The sequence below is a fragment of the Cyanistes caeruleus genome, chromosome Z, assembly GCF_971803275.1.
Source record: "Cyanistes caeruleus chromosome Z, bCyaCae1.hap1.1, whole genome shotgun sequence".
NCBI lineage: Eukaryota > Metazoa > Chordata > Aves > Passeriformes > Paridae > Cyanistes > Cyanistes caeruleus.
The window spans coordinates 72,530,234-72,555,399 of record NC_141732.1 but is presented as its reverse complement, the minus strand read 5'-3'; the positions used below and the strand labels follow the sequence as shown (position 1 = coordinate 72,555,399).

At 46.6% G+C, this 25,166-nt stretch overlaps 1 protein-coding gene across 1 annotated transcript; it reads right to left on the bottom strand.

Annotated features, from left to right (window-relative positions):
- Positions 1–1,287: 1,287 nt before the first annotated feature.
- VCP (valosin containing protein) lies at positions 1,288–24,438 on the bottom strand. Its single transcript, XM_086869644.1, has 17 exons — positions 24,070–24,438; positions 19,097–19,208; positions 18,544–18,716; positions 16,614–16,756; positions 13,101–13,231; positions 11,259–11,390; positions 10,775–10,877; positions 8,953–9,086; positions 8,566–8,701; positions 7,439–7,551; positions 6,656–6,820; positions 6,431–6,553; positions 5,142–5,354; positions 3,562–3,870; positions 2,624–2,779; positions 2,144–2,298; positions 1,288–1,745 (listed from the first exon to the last, which is right to left on the bottom strand). Exons 1-17 carry the CDS (start codon positions 24,084–24,086, stop codon positions 1,640–1,642), a joined length of 2,421 nt encoding a protein of 806 aa, XP_086725770.1. The 5' UTR covers positions 24,087–24,438; the 3' UTR covers positions 1,288–1,639.
- Positions 24,439–25,166: the final 728 nt, after the last annotated feature.

Below are 25,166 nucleotides of genomic sequence, written 5' to 3'. Positions count from 1 at the left end.
AAAGCTGGTATTGCCATCCCTGCAGAGCTCAGGGAAGAGATCAACCCTAGAGCAGAAAGGTAATGTTTAACCCAAAAACAGGATGGAGTGAGGCATGGGAAGCACCAGCTCCCCCCGCCTCAACCCTACTGCCAGAAGTGCCCCCACCAGAGCCAGCGGGAGCGAAGATTTCCCCAGCAGAGGTGGTGTGAGGACAGGGACAGTGGTGCCGGCAGACAGCTCCCAAATAGGACAGCACAGGTGAGCTGCCAGCCCCGGCCCCCGGGGCCTGCACTGCCTCCTCCTCCACAGGGGCTTGTGCTATTTAAACACAGCGTTCCCTATTTCATTGTGCTCCACGGCTTCACACAAGCCCCTGCTCACGCTCAGTTCTCTCCTTCTGCCATTAAATCCTCTCCCCTTAAATACAGATGGCTTGATGGAGCCCTCAAGACTGTGCCAGGCTTTGGGGCAGAAACCCCACAGCCCCTGCCCTCCTCCTTGTGGCCAAGCCCCAAAGGTCCGGGAAAACATTCTGCAACACGAACTGTTTTACCCTCCTTCCAGAAACCCTCAATTCCTGCATTCTCTAAGGAGCTGCCCTGGACATTCTACTGCCACTGCTCCCCCCAGGTTGAGGGCTCACCCATGTCCAGCCCCTTGTCCTGCTCCTGCTCCCCAGGACCCAGGGCTTCCCTGACATAAAACAACTAAGTACCGCAGTAGCACATTTTTCAGTTCACAGAAGGGAAAACAAAGGAAGCAGCAAGGCAGGGAGGCAGAACAGGTGAAGAAAAGGCACAATCAAAACCCAATTACTGAGTCTGAGTCACAATACAAGGCCAGCTTTCCACCAGAGATCCAAGACAAGCATCAGAAACTGGGATACATGGAACATGTTGAAGGTCCTCCCTCTCCAGCCATGGTGGTGTCACACTGCCATAGCTCCAGAGACACCTCAAGTGCTCCTCATGCCTGGATGAGACAGGGCTTGATGGAGAGGTCCTTTGCTGCAGAGCCACAGCAGCAAGAAACCTGAGAGCTCATGGCCAGCCTTGGAAAAGCAACAGCAGGTACCTGCTGCCAGGATCTTCCTGCCAAGCCAGCGCAGGGCAGGGCAGAGACACTGCCAAACCCATTTCTTCCATTAACAGAGCTAAGAGGTGTTAAGCATGAAGAGCAGCCTTGTCCACAGCAGGGGAACACTCTCACAGATGGGCTCCACCAGAGCATGCAGGTTTCACACAGCACCAGAGACATGGGTATAGACAGTGCCAGCACCACACAAAGGAACTGCCAGGACCTTGCTAGAGTTTTGTGGGATTTTTATTAATTTTTTTTTATTATTTTTGTGGGGTTTTGTTTTTCTTTAATACAGGCTAGCGTTGTACCCTTGCTAAAGCTGCTGATTCTGCCACATAAACTAGAACAGAAATTTCTCAGAAATTAAGTCAGTTCCCCTCCTTGTTAATTCACTCTCTGCCTCCCAACTGAACACCGCTCTGGATTTCTGTTTGCAGAAAACATTCCCTGTACAAAGTCTGACGTGCAGCTACACTGTTCTGACTGAGGAATGAAGAAGCCAAGAGTCCACTGAACATTGGATTTTTCCCTGTACAACGTGGCCTGATGTGGAGTTTGGTCCACCGAGGACAGCGAGTTAACCGTAGAGATCGTCGTCATTGTCTTCGCTGTACACGTTGCCCCCGCTGCCACCTCCTGTGCCTTGGCTCGGACCGGCGCCGCCCTGGTTGCCTGATGGGAACCTGCATGCAGCAGTGCAGGACGGGAGAGAAGAGATACTGTTCAAAAGCCTCCCTGCAGCTCAGCACCATCCCCTCCCTCTGCACCAACCCTCAGTGACAACTAGGATGGGCAAGAAGGAATGGGATGAAGGCTTAGGGAAGGTCAAAGGGCTCATGGCTGCTGGCTGTCACTTGAGTTAAAGGAAAAAAGGGACTTCAGGAGCACCAACAGAGCATCTACAACCAACCTGCAGCACAGCCTACACCTGCCACACTGTGTGGTGCTCAATGCACTAGGCTGAATGGCAATGTGCAGTGCAAAAGTGTTTTGTTGCCCAGAACCTATCAGAAAGCTGCCCCAGTGGAGTGCTCAGAGGCTGGCTGAGCCACACTGCCCACCCCTCACACTCCACAGGTACCTGAAGCTGCCAAAGCCACGGCTCTGCTGTAGGGTCTGTGCAAACATCTCGTATTTCCTGATGTCATTGTCACTGACAGAGCGGCGAGCAAAGCGCATGGCCTCCTCAAAGTGATCCCTGCGGATCTCGGGAACCGGGTCGTCCTCCTCCACCTCCTGCAGCAGGACAGAGGGACCAGGTGAGCTGTGTGCCCAAGCTCAAGGGGGCCAACAGCTGCTCACAGCTTCCTCCCAGGTCAGAAGGCTCCCAACACCCTCCAAGGTGGGGGCTGGAGAGGTGTGCATGAGTCAGGGCTGCAGAAGGTACCTCCTGAGCAATGCTGACCATGAGGCATCCCAGGAGGGTCCTCAACCTCCCACAAGATAAGAACAAAGTGCTCCAGCTCCACGCTCTGCACAAGAGCCCACTCATCCCAAGGATGACAGAGGAACACATCACACCTCACACATGTGGGTAGGGAGAGCTCAGTGTCCCACTCACCATGGCAGAAGGGTTGGTCTGCCTCTCACGCTCTCGCCTGATCTCACTCTCGATGGATTCACGGATGGCCAGTTTGCAGGCACGCTGGCAAATTTCTGTCAGGTCAGCCCCTGAGAAGCCGTTGGTCATCTTAGCCAGGAAATCCAGGTCAACATCCTAGAGAAAAATAAAAAAGGAAGAGAGGCCTTTCCTTTACACCTCACATCCTAAAGTGACAGAGAGGTGTCTTTAGATTCCAGGGTATCAAGGTGCTACCTTAACTATGGCAAATTTTGGAAAGATCAGCTGTTTGAGATTCTCGTTTTCAGGAAAAGTTAACCACACACTAAAGCAGGCTGTGCACCTCACACCCACCAAGAATCCACAAAGTGGCTGTAAATGCCTCTGCACTTACAGATTTAGGATATGATTTGTTCAGGTCTCAGCACGAGGAGTCAAGCAAAACAGCATCAGACTGGAAATAGAGACAGGGCACAAGCAGACCAAGACAGCTGACCTCCTCCTCTCCTCCCCTCAGTTGAGAGGGTATTACTGCAACCTCCTTAGAAACTAATTAGGTAAGTTTGGCATAAAAAAGCTTGGGCTCTCATTTCATGTCTGTTTTTCTTTGATTAACTCTCAGCTGCATTATTGCCACTTCCCAGGCAAGGGGCACAGCTCTTGCCTATGACAGGGTTCAGCAACAACTCACCACAACAGTTCCTTTTCAATTCTTATTTCACACCTATGTGTTCTGCACTTTTTTTTCCACCTCACCAAAACAGGCTTTTCTGATCCTGCACCATGAGCAGAACCTCATTATGTGACAAAGAGCTGCTGTTCCTTCAGACCAATTTCCAGCTTTGCTGACACACAACCTCAGAGCTCCATCTTTCACAGCCTGCGTGGAACAGCACACAGCAAACCCAAGCCAGAAGTAGTCAGGGTGCAGATCCTACCTTGGCAACTGGTGATTTCCTCAGATTGGCCTTAAGGATTGCAACCCGTGACTTCTCGTCAGGCAGAGGGATGTAGATGAGCTGATCCAGGCGGCCGGGGCGCAGGATGGCTGGGTCAATGATGTCTGGCCTGTTGGTGGCACCAATGATGAAGACATTTTTCTTGGTGGACATGCCATCCATCTCGGTCAGGATCTGGTTGATGACACGATCTGCAGCACCACCACCATCACCGATATTCCCACCTCGGGCCTTGGCGATGGAGTCCAGCTCATCAAAGAACAGCACACACGGGGCTGCTTGGCGAGCCTGCAAAAAGCAGTGGGCACCATTATTCCATGCTAATACTTTCCAACAAGGAGCACACTGACTTCACACTAAGCCTTCCTTACCATTAACACAGCTCAGGAGTACCAGCTCTTCACAAGGAGAGCTTGGAAGAGCTGCTCCAGAGCAGTCCCTTGCCACACAACCCCGCCATTAAATTCTCCTGAACAACAAGTTGAATTTCCCTTAAGTGGAAACATTGTTAACCAGGCAGAAGAGTAGTAACTCCAACACCTAGAGTGAAAAATTGAGCTATTTTGCTGGACCAGAACTCTCCCTGCAAGACCTGAAAATGTCAACTGGTTATTCAGGCACTGAAGCAGGTAAGATATGTCCAATGGAAGGGAGAAATCCAATTGCTGTCTTCAGCTACCTAATGTGTAGTTATAGGGAGATGGATCTTCACAGTGAAGTGAAAGGAGGAAAGACCACAGGCAAAAGGAGGTGCCTGCTGCAGTCCTGCCACGCACACCTTTCCAGCCCCCACTGTGGAGAGTGTTGGGAGCCTCCTGACCTGGAGACATAGCTGCGAGCAGCTGAGAAATAAAGAAAAGAAATTGTTCACACTGAGAGTGCTCCAACACCAGCACGCAAGCACAGAGGTCAGGGATTCTCCACTCTTCACACATGTTCAGAACTCAATGGACTGAGCTGATGAAATTTCAAAGTAATCTCCCTGCTCTGGACAAACAGCTGAACTAGACAGACTCTGAGGTTCCCTCCCACCTAAATTTTTCTTCACTCTCCTTCCAACTTTTTTCTAAAAGCACTGTCCCTGACCACAAGAACAAGGATTTACAGAATAATCCATGTGGACACCTTCTGGGACAGGAGATGACACTATGGGACAACTGAGCAGGAGTGAGCTCCTTTCTAAACTGTGTATATTGCAGGACAAGAACCCACAAGATATTCTGAAAATCTATAGATGATGACAGTTAATGAGGTGTTAATCTAAGTTTCCAGGGGTGTGGAGCATACATGTGCCCTCCTAACCACAGCCTCTGCCAAAGGCACTGGGGAATTTATCACCCTCTACTGACAGATGCCAACTGCAGTCAGAAAAAAAGAGTTTCAACAACTATGTTGCTGAAGAGGATTAATTCCAACACAAGGAAAGAGCTCCTGCTCTCAGTGCAAGTAGGGAAAACACAGAAGACACAAGCAAGAACCAGCAAGACAGATGCAGTGGAGATAAAGTTCTGGGGGTACCTCAGCACAAAGACAGCACAGGGAATAGGAGAAATACTTACCTTGTCAAAGATCTCACGCACGTTGGCTTCAGACTCACCAAACCACATGGTGAGCAATTCCGGCCCCTTGATGGAAATAAAATTTGCCTGGCATTCGTTGGCAATGGCTTTGGCCAGCAGTGTCTTGCCACAGCCAGGTGGCCCATAGAACAGAACTCCTTTTGATGGGGTCATGCCAAATTTGAGGAACTTGTCTGGGTGCTCCACAGGATACTGAAAGAGAACAAACAAAAACCTCTCATGATGAGCCAGAACAGACTATCTTGGAAGTACAGAATGGTTTGGGTGGGAAGGGACCTTCAAAAGACCATCCAATCCAACTCTTCTGCCACAGGAAGGAACACATTTCTCTGAGTCAGTTTTGGTTCTACCAGAAGCACTACCTGAGATTTCTGGTGGATTAAACACAAGATCCTGCCAGGTGTCACTGCAGGTTTTAAGTGGACACTGGCTTGGAAAGGCCAAAACCAACCTATTTACCTCTAGGAACTAAGTACAGTTCAGTACTTTCCCAAGTACCAGTTCAGTACTTTCCAGCACACTTAACCTCAGCTTCACTCTGCCCTGCAGAAGCAAAAGGGAACAACAGCTCATTACCTAACCTATTTGCTCTGCTCTCCAGAGACAGCAAGGTGTCTGATGTGAGCCTTTATCCTTAGCAACGAGGTCATATACAAGACAGGTGATGATTTTAACATCAGAAAATTAGACTGAAAATTTAGATTCTTTTATTCAGAGACAGGATGTTTCTAGTGCCAGCTGAAAGCAGGAATGTGTCAAACCCAAACCATATCAGTGCAGACACCTGGAGTTTCCACAGACCATTTGTAGCATTTTTTTCCTGTTCTTTCCCTCTGTAGAGGGTTTCACAATTATTTCTCATCTGTCCCTGTGCTAAGGCTGATGGTGAGCCCTCCAGAAACTCTCTGTATGAGCACCATCATCCACTGCCTCGCAGATAAAACTACCATGCAGGATGATTCTCAGAACTGGTCCCACTGCTAGTCTCCACTTAAGAGATAAAACTGTGGCTGTTTATGCATGTTGCACAACACCCACATAAAATGTCACTGCAGACTCAGCTCAGGAAAACTTGATGCTGCTTCCCAGCACCTTCCTCCCCAAGTTCACAAAGATGGATCAGTATGGTATTTATAGCCCATTAGAAGCAGATACCATAAAGCTTCTGCATTTACTCTGTTTGCAGCTCAAACAGGAAATTGAAGATATTCTGGATTTTATTGTATTTTTTAAGCTGTCAAAGCAAAAAACCTGTTCTAAAGCCTTACCTGTACAAGCTCCTGGAGTTCTCTCTTCACATCTTCTAGGCCACCAATATCTTCCCAGGTAACTTGTGGCACCTCTACCACAGTCTCCCGAAGAGCAGAAGGGTTGCTCTGGCTCAGAGCCCACTGTTGTTAGAAGAAACAGTATTATATGAATTCTAACAAGTTCTTTTGCTTCAAAGAAGCAATTAATTGCACCCAGAAGAATGAGGGGTACTCCTGCATTACCCTGAAGTCATCCATGGTCACAGCCAGAGAGTTCATCACTTCAGCATCGATGGTTTCATCTTCTAGGTCTATGAGATCCATCTTCTTTCTGATAGCCTGAAGAGCAGCTTCTGAGCAAAGAGCAGCCAAGTCAGCACCAACATGGCCATGGGTCTCGTTTGCCACCTGAAAGCAGAGCACTGACCATGACTCAATGATACAAATGACTCATGATACAAGCACGGGCAACTCATACTCTGGTCCCTCACTGGGAAAGGAGGAGAGCAACACCAGGGCTTTGCTGCACATTCAAGACAAGTGATAACACTCAGGCAAAGACAGTGTGCTTTCTACTGCCTACCAGAGATCCAGTCTGCCCCTGGAATTCAGATGGTGCACAGAAAGGTAACTCTGAGGACTGCAGTTCTTCATTCAGGACAGAGATGGCAGGAACCATCCAGCTTACAGATGATGCAGTGACACCACAATGCTGACCCAGCTGTTTGTGAGCTTTTTCAGGGCTACTGTACTTTTAAACGCAGTGACACAGCAAACCAACCCAGGACGACAGTGGCAAGGCACTTGCAGACTGGAATGATGCACATTTGTTTCACTTAGCCATTCCTAACTAGTGAGTGAGGGCTTTTGGTCACTGGTAAACTGGCCAGAAAGAATCCCAGAGGTCACACGTTCATGCTGTCCTAATTGAGTCACTGCACTTGTATGATCAAGCCTTAACAATTCTTCAACTATGAAACAGAGCACTGGGAACAAGACAAGCTTTCCTAATGGCACACTACTCACCTGTTCCAGATCCACATCATCAGCCAGTTTCATATTTTTTGTGTGGATCTGGAGGATCTCCAGGCGCCCGGTGGCATCAGGGATACCAATATCTACCTCTCTGTCAAAACGACCTGGGGAGTACAAGCACACATTGAGCTGCTGACCCTGCACACCACAGGAGCTGCAGCTGCAGTTCCTCTGAACGAACAAAGTGATGTTTTCCACAAAATATCACAAAACAACAGAATTCTGGGTTTTCCTGTAGCATCTACTGTGCTGATGCACATTAGAAGAGACAGGTCAGGGAAGGAGGAAAGACACTGACCATTTAGGCAAAGTGAGACTACTGTGAGACTAACAGTAAGACCTTGGGATTATAGAGCACAGAAGATTGCCCATTTACTAACTTTTTCTGAGCCATGGTTTTGGGAAAATAGGCTTCACCGAACCAACATACCATGAGACATTTTTGTTTATTTCTATCTCTGTGTCCTTGTCACAAGAGTCCAAAAATACTGAGAGATTTAATTTTTTAGAACCTTCACAGCATTACCCAAGTGGTGAAACACATGAGGAAAACAGGGCATCACTGCAATACGCACTGAGATAAGTACACTTCTATTTCTCCTCCAGCCACAGCTATGCTTTCAAAAGCCTCCCTACATATTTAAGAGTCCAGTTCCCCCTGCACACTTGACAGATTCGCTATTACAGACTACCAACTGGTCATACACCAGACGTTCACGTTTTGAAAACGTGAGTCTCAGAAACTACTGTACTGTTCATTAATAAAAGAAACCCAAATTGGGTAATTCACAGCCTTCTGCAATCTAATGCATGAACATCCCCTTAGGCATTTCCTCCTTAAGTGTGTCCTGAAATAGCTTCACCTAAGAGAGGCTAGCACACTTTTCCCACTTTGAAGTATTATTTTACTTCTACACATTCTCACCTAACATGGCACACAAAACGACATCAAAGGCTGCAAGCCTGGAAAATAATTTCTAGCAAGAAGCTGGAGACAAGTCAACAGTTTATGTAACACATGTTCAGCATGACTTTCTGCTCAATCCTTAAGGGGCCCCTGCAGCATGGCCTGTCACAAAGTGTGTGACATAGAGGGAAGAGAGGGCAGGGGTGGTTACCGAATCGCCGGAGTGCTGGGTCGATGCTGTTGGGTCTGTTGGTGGCTGCCATCACAATCACATGTGCCCTCTGCTTCAGCCCATCCATGAGGGTCAGGAGCTGAGACACGATGCGACGCTCCACCTCCCCGTGTGTCTGGGGACACAGAAAGCTGCACTGAGACCAACTGCTCTACACCGAGAAGGGCAGCCAGCGCTGCATGGGAGCCAGCAGATACAATATCCACAAGATAGTAACAAACGTTGTGAACTGTATCTGACCGTCCTCATGTCCAACTGAATTCAGGTGTTAAGGCAATGCTGCTTTACCCTGAAGTGAAACGCAGACTCAGGCCAGCTGCTACCAAAATTAGACATACTAATTTACCTCCTACAGGCTCTCTTTACCTTCTCTCTCTTAGGAGCAATGGCATCCAGTTCATCAATGAAGATGATGGCAGGAGCATTCTTCTCTGCTTCTTCAAAGGCTTTCCTCAGGTTACTCTCAGACTCACCAGCCAGCTTGCTCATGATCTCAGGACCTAAAAAACAGTGATGCTGTGCCACTCAGAAGAGAGGCAGCTAGCCCCAAAAACACACAGCTGAATTTTTTAGTACATCTACATGGGACAAGCTGTATTTCAAGCCAAAGCAAATACTATCAATCAAATTCACTAAATCTGCAGCTGAAAGGCAAGACCAGCATGCAGAATTAGTTTCTATCATTATTTTGGTGTTTCCAGTTTACTCTAAGAGAATGCAGCACTAGTCAATGAGCTACCTTTAGCTGCCTCTTTCCTTACCCTATTTCACACTTGGTGAGCTTCTCTGTAATGTGCCACCACACACAGTTAATGCCAGTCCTAGCTTGCAAGAGAAGCAATCAAATTATAAGGTGATGAATTATCAGGATAGGGAAGGAAAAAGCTCTATGAAGCCATCTTTAGCTTACATTACACAGGTATACATTTACCTCTGTATGATCCTATAAACTGAAAAAGTCAAAACAACCAACAACAAGCAAACAAAAACACAACCCCTATTGCCTCTCAAAGGTTAAATACAAAATAAAAGTGTGTAAGCACACTGATCCCAAATGGATGGACAGCACTCCCCTGACATCTACAACTGCTGAACACTAGTGCAGGTTTAAAGATTTATTCTGTTTTTACAGATTTTGCTCTCATGTTGATGGCAGTGGCAATGAAGAGAAAATATACTTCTAAAGGATACAAGAAAAATAATCCTGACCCTCAGGCACAGAAAGCTGCCAGCTGCAGAGACAAAGGGAGGGGCAGGTGCTCTGAGCATTTCATTACAGGTAACTCACCAGTTCTTATCAGCTCTGTCTACAGCACTGCCTGCAGCTCTGGACTGGGCCAGCAGGTAGTGAATGTGTTGCTAACTCTGACAGCATTATTTTTATCATGCAATAAATGTACAAGCATCTAAAGAAACAGCTGGTGCATTAGCATTTAGTGACAGCTTCCACACACTTGAGGAAGTATATGACAGGGTGACATGCAGCTAAAATCAGCCAATTTACATAAAAGCAACTCCCTAACCCTACTGCTGGTCACTGTTGGGCTGTATTATACTGTCCTAAGCTATCACATGATTGAAATCAGAAAAGAAAAGTTGCATTCCTTCAATAAAAATGTTCTCTTATTCCAGCACTGACTAAAATGAAACAGAAAAGCAGTGTGGAAAATTCAGAATCTGGTCCTTACTAGGTATCAACCAGTAGTCACCTCAACTGCTACAGGCGAGAGTTATCAATAGGAGTTCTGTCACTTATAGCTAAGTCCAAAGCACCTCATTATAGATTTCAGGGAATTTCCTTCCAAATAACGTACTAAAACAAAAGAGGTCTTTGTGCTTTACTTGAGGGGAAAGAGGAATCCACAGCAGCAGCTTCTTTTCTGAATGGAACATGGTGGGAGCAAAGCCTGCCAGTTCTGCCTTCACCAACACAAATAGATAGACACCTAAGCCCTGTGTCTCAGCACAATCTTCCAAGCACTCGCTACAACATAAATGAGCTTCAGTGAAGTGCCACTACAGATACTTCCACACAAAGGGCTTCCAAGTGTCCCCAGAGGCATGCTTGAAAGAGGTAAGGAAGGATGTCAGGAAAACAATCTGCAGGTCCTATTAACACCACTCCTTACCATAAGATGGACAAGTGAGCACACAGCAGACCTGGGGCCAAAGCATCCACAAAACTTACCGTTGATCAGGAAGAAGAAAGCCCCCGTTTCATTTGCCACCGCTCGGGCAATCAGTGTTTTACCAGTGCCAGGAGGACCATACAGAAGGATCCCACGTGGAGGCTGAGGACAAAGGCAAGGGACTTAGGTCGTGAGTATCTGACTGCTTAAGCAGCTTCACAGTGAATTTGTAAGCATTTGATAATGCCAGTCTGAAATTGTGATGCAAATTCATGCAACAGCTGCCATGTCAGCATTGCTATCAACACCCTTACTACTTCACACAACACACAACAAAAACCTTGCCAGTAACTGGCAGCGTTGAGTCAAAGCATCACTCTGCTTTACAATCTGCCAGGGTTTCACTCTGTGTCCAGAACATGTACGCAAATACTTCCAAACACTAGCATTATAACAAAACCCAAAACCCTCTCCCAGTGCCTCCTAAATGTCTGTCATGGAGAGACATGTCCCAGGGCAAGCCATCTGCACTTGGGGACGTACCTTCACCCCTATGGCCTTGAAGAGAGCAGGGTGTCTGAGGGGAAGTTCCACCATCTCTTTGATTTGAGCCAGCTGCTTCCGGCAGCCACCAATGTCATCATAGCCCACTTCATTCAGTGACTCCTCTTCATCCTACCCAGGAGGAAATACATCAAACATCTGAGTGAAAACAATAGTTCAACAACCCCTCCCAGTCTACAGAAGCCAGGATTATGGCTTTTTAGACATTTCTTGCCTGTCTTGAGATTCTCCCTTTCAAGTCTTCCTGATGTCTTCTATAATTGTTTCATAGCTCTGTCTTCCCAGACATATAAAGAGAATTGCCTGCACGTACTCAGACTTCACTGAAGCCCACCCTCTGGAATGACAGCCTCTGCTGCCAGGTTCCCTACAGACTATAGCACAAAACAAGCTCTGTGACTCTTTGATGGGGCTAATGGAAGTAACAAGAGACAATGTCAGTATAAAATATACTTACTCCTTAGAGTAAATGCTGTCTAACAACTTGGCATATTCATCTGCCAGTTATTCGAGTGCAGTGCTACCTTTTGAGACTGACTCCAATTAGCACTGAATGTTAAGGTCCAGACATAAGGATGAGTTGTAACCAACTCTTCCTTCACAGTATCCATTTATTCAGCTGTCCAAACCTTTACTGGCCTCAGTTATTTAGGCCACACTAAAATAATAACATAGCTTGGAATCTTGGAGGGGCTCAGTTCAAGTCCCACCTACCTCAAGAAGGTCACTCAGGGGCTGGACCTAACAGGCACTGAAGGTCTCAATTTTGGAGATTTATGCCCTCTCTGGGCTCTGCTCCAGGACTGGGGAAACATTTTTCCAAGTATCTACTGGGAATTTCCCTTGATCCAATTTATGCTACTGTATCCACTCATGTCCCTGGGCACAGCTCTCAGAAAAGCCTGGTCATCTATCCCTTCCCATCAGGTAGTTGCCAGTAGGCCTGTCCCTGTGCCTTCCCCTCTCCAGGCTGCATCATCCCATGATCCCAGTCCGTCCTCTTTCACTCCTGACCTCTGGTTCCTCATAATTTTGGTGGCCTAGGCTGAACGTCTGTCTGTCTGTCTGTCTATCTCTTAATCTAATCTAATCTATCTCCGCTGTGGCCTTAAGAGGCCAAGTGGGATTCATGGAGTGCCCAAGTGCAGTTTCACAAGGGTCACAGACATGTTTTTCAGAAGGAGCTAACAACAAACCAGCACACACACACTATTTGCAGGCAGAAAAAGGTATTTATTCTGTAAAGTATGCACCCACCTTAGCTCACTTTTCTGAGATTTCTTACTCTATAGTAAGGTCACCAAGAGGTGCTGTCAGACAAGCCCCTCAGGCATCCACAAGGTTGCAATACTCAAGGCTGGACACCTCATTGAATTGGGGAATTAATTTTTTTTTTTTTTAATGTAAAACATTTGGGGATTTCAAATTTTTCTTGGAAAAAGTGACTTTCTTTTCATGTGGCATGGAATTTAAGCTCTCTCATCTATGTATCAAGGGAATACTAGAATTAAAAGATGCATCCAAGCACAGTGTAAAATATCTGGAAGCAGATGCAAAACAGCTGCTGCCAAAGCATGGCATCTCATCAGCAAACCTACCCCCTGGTGCTTTCACCATATGAGGAAGACACTGGAAATACCTTTCTCTGACTGCCTTCAGCAGCAGTTCATCTCCTGAAACCAGAGTTTCTGACCCTTACATTCAGTGGATAAAACATCAAAACAGGAACTGCAAACACTGCTGCCCCCAAGCACTGTCCTAGAAACAGGCTTTGAACAGAGGAGATCCATTAGGAAAGCCACATGGCAGGGTTCTGCTCACCTCCCGTTTGATGGGCTCTCCCTCACAATGGATCACTGTGTCCGGAGCCACTATGCAGTACGGGCTTGGATCTGTCTCCACCACTTTGAACTCCACTGCACGCATCCCTCCACGCACCAAGAAGATGTCACCTGTAAAACCCCACACATCAGTGGCCTGTTGCAACCCACATCTGCAAAATGTCTACCCCCTGCACAACAAGCAGCCACGGAGTTTTATGAAGTGGGTCACACAGGCAGACACTGTGGCATTTATAACACTGCTTTGCATGTTAAACTCAAAAGCTGCATGCACTGCGACAGCCTGAGTACTGTTTCAGTTCTCAAATTTCATCCAGCAAACAACAGAAAAGAATACCCTGCCCAAATACAAAACACAAAGTCAAGAAATCTTTTTTTTTTCTATTCAGTTTCAATTTAACATTTCTAGAGCAGCCAAAAAGCCCTAACTAAATAAAAATTTATTTTGAATCTATTGTAACTAGCTGCTACTAGTTATAACTGTTCATCTCCAGAAGCAGAATAATATATAACATTGCACTGTGACTCCTGGTCGCACTAGGCTGCAGACTCTGGATAACTCTGCCTTGTGTCTATAGTGAACTTTAATCTATGGTACAGCATAAGTATTATGAACACAAAGCCAAAATGCATTTGGTTTTCTACTCACCCTCACAGTTATTACTTAAATTACTCTGAAGAAGTGAATATAGTCAGGGTGCCAGCTGGCTTACATGTCCTGTTTTCATCTGGGACAGAGCTCATTTTCTCCCTAGTAGCTGTTTCAGTGCTGTTATTTGGATTCAGTATGAGAACAATGTTGGTAACACTCTGCTGTTTCAGCTGCTGCTCAGCAGTGCTTACCTCCCCCAAGCACTGCTCTGCCACTGAGCAGGTGCACAAGACACCAGGAGGGAGCATGGCCTGGAGAGCTGACCCAAACTGCCCAAAGGGATATTCCATGACATAGAACACCATGCTCAGTGTATAAACTGTAGATTTCACTGGGAGACATCACACACTGATGAGGGACAGGCTGGGCATTATTCAGCAGATGGTGAGCAACTGTCTTAGGTATTGTGCAACACCTGTCCTTTTGGGTTTCCTCCCGATCTTTATTATTATCATTATCATCATTATTATAATATTTTACTTTGTTTCAATTACTAAAATGTTCTTAACTCACAAGTTTTTCCTTTTACATGATCTGTTCCCCATACCATGGCTGGATGGGAAATAAGTAGCTGTCTGACATTTAGTCACATGCTGGGATCAAAGGACAACAGTCCTTTTTGGCAACCAGCATGGGGACAAAGGGTTGGCATAACGAGATCTGAGCAGAGCATGCCAAGCTAAATTTGTTATAAGCATTCAGTATACAATAATAGCTGGTGACAGTGTTTATTCATGCTTATTCTCAGGGTGCGTTTTTTAGTACACCTTGTAGGTATCCCCTGTGGTGAGGTTTACTGTCCTGGCTGCCTGGGCTAAGGTTATCTTTGTGTTGTTCTTTGCAGTAGTGGCTTGTGATGTGATGGAATCACTAGTCTAGATACAAATCCGAGGAGTGAACTGAGCACTGCCATCTGCTCTGTACCTCGGGAGCCATCCACTGGGAGCTATTGGTAACTTCACCTTTCCTACACATCCCTCCTGATGTCTTCCAGTGCCGGGCTGATTACAACAGCATTTGAGCACTGTCAGGATTTTTAATATCCTTTCAATACACCTGAAGCCAGCCTTATCACAGAATTTCCTTAGCTGGAAGGGACCCATGGGGATCACTGAGTCCAACTTCTGGTCCTGCACAGGACAGCCACAAAGACCATACCACATGCCTAAGGGTATTGTCCAAGTGCCTCTGGAACTCTGGCAAGCTTGGTGAAACAGCACATTGCTGAATGTGATTCAGATCTTGTTTAAAGTTAACATATTTAAGAACATCACCCAGAGGGGAAAGTGTCCAGGCCAGTGACTACCTACAACATTTTGGAATTTCACTCCTGAACTATGGATGCTGAAAGCAGGCAAGGAGCACAGTGCCTGTGTGAAACAAAGTCTCGCTCTGGCCTGGGAAATCATAAGGAAGAATCCAAACAACCTTTGCAGGTGTTGTTTGGATCATTGTTGTTTCCTTGCAAGAAACAGTCAAGGGGTGATGTACCCAATTGTCCAGTAATGGTGATGTGTTGGTTTAATGACCAATGAGAGTTTTACCTCTTGGACCTGTCTATAAAAGAAGATCTGGAATAATAAAACTTGCTCTCTTGTGACACTCAGCTAGAGTGTCTAGGTCATATGCTTCGCTGTTCCTAATATAGTGTGACACTGAACAAGTGTAGAATCCTGAAAAACTAGTAAATATGTGGAAAAAGGTGTGCTGCCATGCTGGCAGTTCCAGAGAGACACAAATCACTGCAGTGAGCTGGAACCTGGCCCAGCACATTGGAAGCCTGCTCCATATTACTCCGTACTCAAAGCGGAAAAAAGGTCTTTGGATCTAATGACAAAATATCATGCACTGGGGCTACTCCAATTCCAAGGACAGACAAAACATGTTTCTAAGAGAGTGTATTGCATTCCCTACTGTGCACCAGCCTTTGGAAAACCACATGATGCAATGGACTGCTCATGACTATATGGAGAGCAAAGGTTGGTGTGACCAGCAAATTTTGGGACACACATTTAGCAAAAGCCACCTGGTGACTAACTCTCCCTATCCAACATTTTAACACACTGTAGAAGGAGACAAAGTTCCTGTAGTGCACGTTAAAAATATGCTGGGATAAATGTTCTGGGTTGCTGCTACCTCAGGCAAAGGCAAACCCATGCATGGTTCTGCTTTTCCACACATGGTTCTGCTTTTCCTCAAGGACCTGGGTGCACTTTGTGGGTGACATGGGAGGATGGAAAAGTCCAGTGTATGGATCAAGGCGATTTGATTTTAGGTGAGAGTAGGAAATTAACAAAATTGCATGATGCTAATTGTTACTTAATGCTCATAGGATCATTTCTATGGCAGCTATCTGCACATCATCACATTCAGTACCTGACAGCAGATGAATCTACCACTACAGATGTGGGGATCTGAACCTGAGTCTCCTTCAATTACCACACTAATGAAGGATAAACTCTGATGAAACTGGATAAGCACAACATACACCCAAACAATGGATTAATATGCAGGTAACTCACCACTTACATCACGTGGTAGCAATTTAGTTTAATGAGATTTTCTCCCAATTTCCTCGTGAGCCTTTCTGATGCTCTCCCATCTCATACAGCTAAAAAAATTGCAGGAGAACTACCAAATCCCAGTGTTTGCTGCCAGTCAGTAGCAACAAAAACTCCTTCTGAAGATTACAGAAAATTTAAATCACTACTAGCAAAATTTCTCCCTGCAGATGCTGGTCTAATGCTTCACAGAGATCTGTGCAAGCTTCTAGAAATTCTCTGCGTTTAGTCTTTAGCTCACACTTGTGGCTGTGAGGACTTCAATGACAGGCATTATTACCTTTCCTGATAGGTCTGTAAGCTTCCAAGAAGTAGGGCTTGAGATAGACCTCAAACAGATTCCCTGTGATCCCTTCTACTGTGTCATCAATTGGCAGCACGTGGATACGTTTGCCATATTTCACATCTGGGCAAGGCTGGATGCTGCAAAAGAAGAGAACTCCAGTTAGCCACACTGTTCTGGACTTGTACCTCAGTGCTATACCTGGACAAGAAAAGACATGCCACTTCCCAGGAGAGAACATCCTAAGGCCATGAAAAGCCCTAAAGAAAAGGTGAGACTTCCTACTCGCACAGGAATATTTCAATGCTGACAAGGCAAAAATCATACCCACCAAGAGTTACTCTTCACAGCACACTTGCCTTCACTCCTTTCAGCCCTGTCCAACACTACTTGAGAGCTTAAGAGTTTCCTCCTACCCTTCTGCAGACCCCCTCACCACATTCACACATCTCTATGTAGCCTGAAGACCTGCAAGAGTCACGAGGTAGCTTTCAGTTCAACAAGTCACTGCAGAACCAGCTGCAAGGAAAAGTGAGCTGGGGAAAACTCTCTTTCCTCCTCTCTCTCTCTACAGTGGCCAGAGTCCCTACTGCCGACAAACCTGATTCCAAGGAAAGGCTCTCGCATTACCAACCAGGGGCAAACACCTTTGCAGCCACGTGTCAATTCCACTTTGTGAGGGCTGATGACTAGGTTAAAGGCTGAAAGCTCTTTCCCCTTTTTAAATACATGCTACAGTTATTATTTGGCAGTGTAGCACAACAACCTACTGTAGCGACAGCTCAAAGTATCCAGCTGTGCCAGAAACTGGCTTCAACAGCTAAGAAAAGCCATGGAACTGCAGCTGAGCATGCAGCTTTCCATATGTGACTTTTGTTAGGGACTCCTAACAGATTCTTTTACCACATGCAGAGAGGACCACATTACAGAGAGGATACAGCAAAAGGGTAAAAGAAAAGAGAGACTGCCCCAGAAGGAAAATATTTGACAGACTACAATCAGGAAGTGATTAGCACATGAATCTGGATCCTGGCAGAAACCAGGACACAGTAACACTATAAACAGTTAAAGACTGGCAAGAAAAACTTTGAGGGCAAGTGTGTGAAAATTCCCTGACCTCGCAATGACTCAAGACAATTGGTAACACATTTGGGAAGCTGAGAACCACTACAGACACGGTGCTAACAGAGAAGACAAGAGCATGGGCTGTCATGCTAGAAGAGACTCCAACAGAAATCTCACATCAAGTTAAAGTAAGAATTCACCTCTACTTTAAATCCAAAGACATAAAGCACCATTTTGAACCAATTACAGAAGTGATTAAAACTTGTATTTTTAGTAGAGGGATGGGTGGAACAGCCTCATTTCTCTTATCTACTAAGTTTGTATGAAACACATTTTGCATTTAAAAATTATTACAGATACCACCTCAGAAAGTCTGGTGTCAGAACCAGGCTCTCATTTTCTCAGAGACAATGCTCAGGAGGAGGAGAAGCTGTTAGCCTTCCCCTATTTAAACCTGCAAACTACCATTTTTATGTTCAGGAAATGCTCATGGGCTACTGTTCTACCCACTCCCATCGTGGAATGGGACCTGCCTCCTGTAAGCAGAGATCCATATTTCCAAGTTTTACTACTACTTTTAAGGTCCCTTCCAACAAGTTATTTTATGATTCTACTTCCTGCATGTGCTCCACAACAAAATCCTAGCAAATTATTTTAAGCATTCCTGATTTAAAAATTATTTTTACAACAAAAAATCAGAATATAAATGTCCAAGATTTTTAATTTTGCTATTTGGCTGTTCCATATTTTTCCGGCATTAATTTCTAACAGGTTTTAACTTGTTTTTGCCACAGGGCAGCTCAGATACTATAAGATAATGTGTAATGCTGCTAATGTCTTCCACAGGTAGCACTGTTCTCACCTGATCACATCACCCAGGCGCACTCTCAGGTTGTTGCGAACAACTCTATTCATGCGAATCTTCTCATCTGAGCAGGTATCATCTGACAGAACAATGCAGACTGCTTCTCTCCTCTTCTTTCCTTTGAGCAGGACAGTGTCTCCTCTGAACAGCTGCAGTTCATCCATCTTTGCCTGTAAAGAGCAAAGTGTTAGAATAAGCTTTTGATAAAGTAGGAATTCACGCATTTGAAGTAGTTATTTGACCTTGGAAATTACACCTTGGAAGTGCTATATACCAAATCCAGAGGACAGAGACTCTTACTACAGTGCTACAGAGCTAATCCCGAAACCAGAGGAAAGGCACAAGCTCAAATGAATCCTACAAACTGAGGCCCAGAACACCTTCTACCAAGGAGGAGTGTCATGAAGCAAGACAATCCTCCCTCAGTGGTAACAGCTGTAGCTTCTGACAGAAACACTGATACTCATGTTGCAAAGTTACATTTCAAGTTAATCGACAGCAACAGCTTGCAATTACCAGATTAAACGTTTTGCCTCTACAGATGACGCACCTGGGACAGTGACACAACACTGTTGTCTTCATTGATGGCTTCATCAACAATTAACCGATTGGGCCTGTTCTTCTGCTTCAGAATAGCAGTCGACAAGTCATCGGCTTTAGAGCTGGAAGAGAAAACACATCTTATGAGCCTGAGTGATGCTGGCCCTGTCCAGACACCTAGTTTTCATCTCCTCTTTCTGCAAGTTTCTTTGTTGTCTTGTCTTTTATAACCTCTACTTGTTTGTAGCACAAAGAAGAACACTACCTCCCAAGGACCAGTTGCAGGAGCTCAGGGGAGGATGTTTTCTGTCAGTAAATGTAACTGTGAGCTTCCAATGGATACAGCTATGAAGCTATCTATGAAAAGAAGTGGTCTGTGAGATGTTGCTGACTGTAAGATGTTTTGCCTCAATGAATTAGTCAGACTCATCTGAAATCACATGTAACAGTTACCAACAAAACAAAAGTTCAAGTCTATTTGACATCAAATCCCAGATAAATAGGGGCATTAAAGGACAATGCTGCAGCAACCCTGACAGGAAGAGTTGTAAGAGTTTAGCCTGTCAAGGCCTGTTTGTTAAACCTAGCAAGCTGCAGAAATATTCAGGTGCTCATAGAAAATGACTTTGTGTTGGGGTTTTTTTAGCTCTTTTCCATAATACCTTCACAAAAGTCACTGCAGCTCTGGCCTATGACATCACAAGAAATACAAGAGGCAATTCACTTCCCTTGATAAAATGGAGCAAGTAAAACATCAAGGAAATGGAAGAAGGGCAGATTAATCCTTCAAAATCTAATACAGTAAATAATTCACTCAGTGACAGAATATGAATTGGAACCAAGTTATTTTTGAGGAGCTCTTAGAAGCTGTACATTAGCCATACACATCAGGGTTGGAGTGCTGTAGCTTCCCCCAGGGAGCTGACTACTTTCTCCAAGTATGTGGCTGTGCCAATGTCCAAGGTGCGAAGAGAAAACGCTGCATAGCCTGACTTGATTCTGAAAGAAAATACAAGAAAAATAAAGTCTTCCCTTGACCTAAGCAAGCAGCAAGCACTGGCAAAGAGTAGGACAATGGAAGCAGTCATAACTTTTGCTCCATCTCACCCTTTTAGAGACTGAATGATGAGAAGAAACCAAACCTTCAGTGGAAATGGCAGCACTTGGCATGTTCACTGCATTTTAAGAGTCCGTTAGAGAGGGGTGACATATCTGTGGTGTGATGTTACCCAGGTCCTGCCCCACCTCAAGACAGAGGCTTTTCCAAGACAGGCTATGCAGTGTTGCCTCCCTTCTCTGACATATAAAGAGGAAACAATACCAAGCAAGCCACTGAGAGCAGCCAGCTTGCTTTCAAAAGATTTTCAAACTTCCCTTAAATGCTGGTAGCACAGGAAACATGTTGCAAACAACAGGCAATATTATTTTAAGTGAACAAAACAAGTTGTAAAACATGTTCTTTCCTGGACTGCCAACACTATTGGAAAGTTATCTTTTTTCCCCTCTCTTTATTAAAGAGTGCAAGAGGTAAGACATTGCAGATCTATTGTCTGAGAAAAAAAGAACACAATAAAAGCTGCTGAATACATCCTGGAAAGGGCTCATGAATTCCACAATCGATCTAAAAATGTAGTCTTGTTTGTGAGTTCTAAAAAGTCTGCAATTTCCAGGAAAATAGAGAATAAGAAAATGAAAAAAATAGATTATCAGGGCAGATTATGGTTAAACAGTGCATAAAACCAACCTATTTGTAAGGACTTTGCCTCCTCATTATCTCCTGGCCACTGGAAACTAACCCAGCAAATAGATTTCAAGATTTCAGTGAAGGGGCACCAGGGAGACACACCACTGGTTATTTGGGCTATTCAGAGTGTGACTGTAACTCCTCCCCCTGCACATAAGATGTGAATCCCATGGCTTTTTGATAAGAAGCCACTGCCAGACTTTGGCTAAGTGAACTGTTGCTGAAACTAAGTGTCTATTCCTTGGGATGCAGGGACTGCTATTACAGGCTAAAAAACAGCCTGGAACACCAGATCAAAAACAAATGGTAAAGGAACTGGGTAACAAGTGGAAGCTTTTCAGTCAACACTGTACACAAAACAGAAGCTGCAGAAGACTGGAGAGAAACTTTGGATAGCTCCTGACATACAGCAACGTGGAAAAACACAGCACAAATCCTCCTGGTTCTGCTAAATAAGAGAAGAAAGTTTTAGTATGGAAAAACTGAGCCTAAGAACTGAGGGCTGGATCAATATCAGATACACTTAGAGCAATTTAAAAGTATTGGAAGCATTAAAAACTAAATAAAAGTGCCCAAGAAAGAGCTTCCAGGGAGCTAAATCTGCAGGGTCAGCTTCAGTGCTCAGACCTGACTGTTCTGCAGAGGAAAAACAAAGGTCCAACAAAATTAGATGCCAGCTCAGCAGGGAAATGATGTTATTTCTCCTGCAGACAAGGGTAAGGTTTAGACAGACAATCACTACCCATCTTTTAGCAGCAATTAACAATATTGTTATCATCACCATCTGCCCTCATTGCATCTCTCAAGGAGTTCCTTGTGCTGCAGCTGAAATAACAGGGCAAGAGATCTGTGCACCTCAACCACACTCAGACAAACCCCAACATCTCTATGAAGGAGAGCACAAACAGAAAATACCAAGCAGGAAAGCCTAAGACATGGGTTGAGACTCTCTCCTGACAACTGTCCCACTCCTGATGGGAAACTTTGTGAAAGGATAGGTACAGAAAGCTAACCCAGGTAATTTTTAAAGTCCCTTGATGAGCTTCTGGTCAGACAGCCTGGTGGAAACCCTCCAAATCACCTCCCTGACACACCTGTCAGTTCCCTCACACACTTTCCCTCTCACCCCTTTCTTTCCCTGACTTAACAAAGAGACAAATGACACAAAACACAAAACATAGCTCTAGAGCTGTTTTGGAATTAAAAGGAAATTCAACATCTGTATTAGACTGCACCTAGACAGAAGCCAGAAATGAGGACACAATCACCAGCACAGAAAATGGTCAAGCTTGTAAATAAAGTACAAGACATCCAGAAAACTGAAGCAAACAGCCCTAAAGGCCAACCATAACAGGTTCCCTCCTTTCCTCTCTCAGTAAAGCAGTTCAACAGCCTCATTTCACAGATGGGAGAACCAGAGGAACTTTCTACAACTTACAGAATCACAGAATATCCTGAGCTGGAAGGGACCTATCAAGATTATCAAGTATAACTCCTGGCCCTGCATAGGACCATCCCCAAAAATCACACCATGTGCCTGAGATCATTGTCCAAATGCTTCCTGAACTTTGCCAGGCTTGGTGCTGCGATCACTTCCCTGGGGAGCCTGTTAAGGTGACTGACCACCTTCAGGATTTTCCTGATATCCAACCTAAACCTCCCCTGACACAGCCCCATGGACTTAATTACACTCAGTGGTTTCTCTCTGTGTCAGAGCTCCCCTTATCCAGCAACTGGTAACACCCAGAGGCATCACAGTGAAGGGTATGAAGAGCCAGAGAAGAAAGTCATTACCAGGTAGTGATCCTTCTGAAAATGATAACCAACCTCCAAAGCCCCACTTAAAATAAGGAAACAAGCTATTCCTTTAAGTCGGTGCTAAAAATAAGCAAAAAAGTCACTCCCTAGAATGATTCCAGCTGCAGTAACGAAAGTGAAATCAGCCATGTCTTCTGTACACTGCCGTGAGTTCTTACCACCATCCTTGTGAAAATCACTTCCCAGATAAAACCCCTGGACAAATCCTTACCAATCTGAACATCTGATTTACAGACTGAACTACTGAATACCAGGTGGGTATTAAAGAAAAAAAAAAATCATAAAACATTTTTATCCCCAAGTGAAGTGTCTGAGGTATGTGGTGACTGCAGACACTTACTGAAACAAGACGACCACAGGGGGAGTTCAGACCCATTGTGGAGAAGCCAAGTTTTCAGCGCTGTTTCAGACTGGCTGGGAGAGGAAAACAGGAGCCCCTTCAGATACTACACTCCCTTAGCTTTTGGAATGCTACTTGCCATGCTGAGGCTCGGTTCAGCAAGATGGCTGCCAGCAGCTGTGACAAAAAATGGCATCTAAAAAGTAACCCTGTTCCAGATGCAAACTAACTTTTTCTGGTTCCTTCGTGGGTGAGAAGAACTTCGCTGAAGGAGAAATCCCTTTCTAAAAAGGGATTTCTCTGTTAACCTCGCCCAGCTGCACAACCAGGGTCTAGGAACGTCACTTCCAGCGCAGACACGGAATGCCTGGCACATCTCTCTGGAACTGACCCGGCAGGGCCAAGCACGTTTGGATTCCAGGAGTTGCAAAAGAAAAGGAAAACCTATTTAAAGAACACCCAAAGGCACCAAAAGTGCCTCTACAGAAGATAAAAAGTCACTTTGAGTATTCTTGAATTGGGAAAATGTACCTTTGGATTCCATTTTACCCCGCTCAAAATGCACGTGGTCTGCGTGCAGAGACTGTTACTCATTCCTGAGGAGCTCGGAAGATGATCCTCAGCCTGTAACTGAGTACAGCCAAGAAGAGTGAGGCAAGACACCCGAGACGGAAACACCGTCGCCGATCGCCTCGGCCATGCCCGGCACAACATGTCTGCCTCGGCTAGCGCCAAGTCACTCGCCTGCCCCAGCCCCAGGGCCTCTGCGAACAGGAGGAGCCCGGGACGGGTCTAGAAAACAAAGCCCTCCGCAGTTCAGGGCCCGGCGGGCGGGCGGTCCTAGGCCCGGCGGCGGCACGGCGGGAGGCCAGGCCCGGCCTCGCCCCCCGCCATGACTCGACACTTCCCGGCGAGGCCCGGCAGTGGCGGGGCGGACGGCGGGAAGCGGCTCACCCCCATTCTGACACCGCCTTCGCCCGCCTGGGGCCCGCGGGCCGTCCCGGGTGAAGCGGGCGGGCCAGACCGAGCCCAGGCCGCGGCGAGGCCTAGGCCGCGGCGAGGCGGCGGGGCCCGCACTTACTCGGATCCCGAGGCCATGGCGCTGCGGGGAGGGGGCGAGGGGCGGCGGACGGCGGCTCCTCGGGGCGGGCGGGGAGGTCAGAAGGGTCGCGGGGGTCGCGGGCGGCGGACGGAGGGTTCGGGGCGTCCGCGCTGGCTGAGCCTCAGCGCCGACTCATCGGCGAGGGAAGCCCCGCCCACGCCGCCTCGCCTGCCTAGCAACAGTGTGCGCCGGCCAATCGGAAATTCCGGCCGGCCGCCGCCTCGGCCAATGAAAGAAAGCAAAAAACGAGACAGACGGCTCCGCCTAAGCCCCGCCCCTCCGTGTGCCCTGGCCAATCGTCACCAGCCAGGCGCCACTAACGGTAGCCAATCGCAGAGGGGCTTACCCTCCGAGCGACAGCTCCTGCGCGGCCAATGGCGAGGAGCCACCGACGGGAACATGCGGGAGGGAAGTCCCGCCTCCACAGGCACCGCTGATTGGGCGGCTCCCGAGGGCAGGGCCAATCAGAAAGGGCGTGGTGCGCACGCGCGTCTCTTCCCGCCACTCAAAGGAGCCTTGTGGTTAGGGAATGGCCGGCGCCTTGCAGGGCTCCAGTTCCGCCCTGCCCAGGGCACCGACACCTCCCACAGGACCAGGCTGCTCACAGCCCCATCCAACCTGGCCTCGAACGCGCCCAGTGATCCAGGGGTAGCCACAGCTTCTCTGGGCAACCTGTGCAGGACCTCGGCACCCTCACAGGGAAGAATTTCTTCCTGATACCGCATCTAACCCTGCCGTCTGTCAGTTTAAAACAGCTGCCCCTCATGCAGGCACTTTATGCCATTGTGAAAAATCCCTCTCCAGCACTGCTGGAGCCCCTTGAAGGCATGGAGATCCTGGAGCCTTTTCCAGGCTGAATAATCCCAGCTCTCTCAGCCTATCCGCACAGCAGAGCTGCTCCATCCCTCTGATCATCTTTATGTTCCTCCTCTGTGCTGGCTCCAGCAGGTCCCTGTCCCTCCTGTGCAGGGACCCCAGCTCTGGATGCTCCAGCTGGGTCTCAGCAGAGCAGAGCAGAGGGGCAGAATCCCCTCCCTCCCCTGCTGCCCACGGGGCTCTGGATTCAGCCCAGGACG

Excerpts from the sequence above, each read along its gene's own strand:
- VCP (XM_086869644.1), bottom strand. Across the intron at positions 11,391-13,100 it reads GAGAGCCCATCAAACGGGAG|GATGAAGAGGAGTCACTGAA; the intron begins GTGAGCAGAACC and ends CCTCCTGGGTAG. Across the intron at positions 7,552-8,565 it reads CCCAGCACTCCGGCGATTCG|GTCGTTTTGACAGAGAGGTA; the intron begins GTAACCACCCCT and ends TGTACTCCCCAG.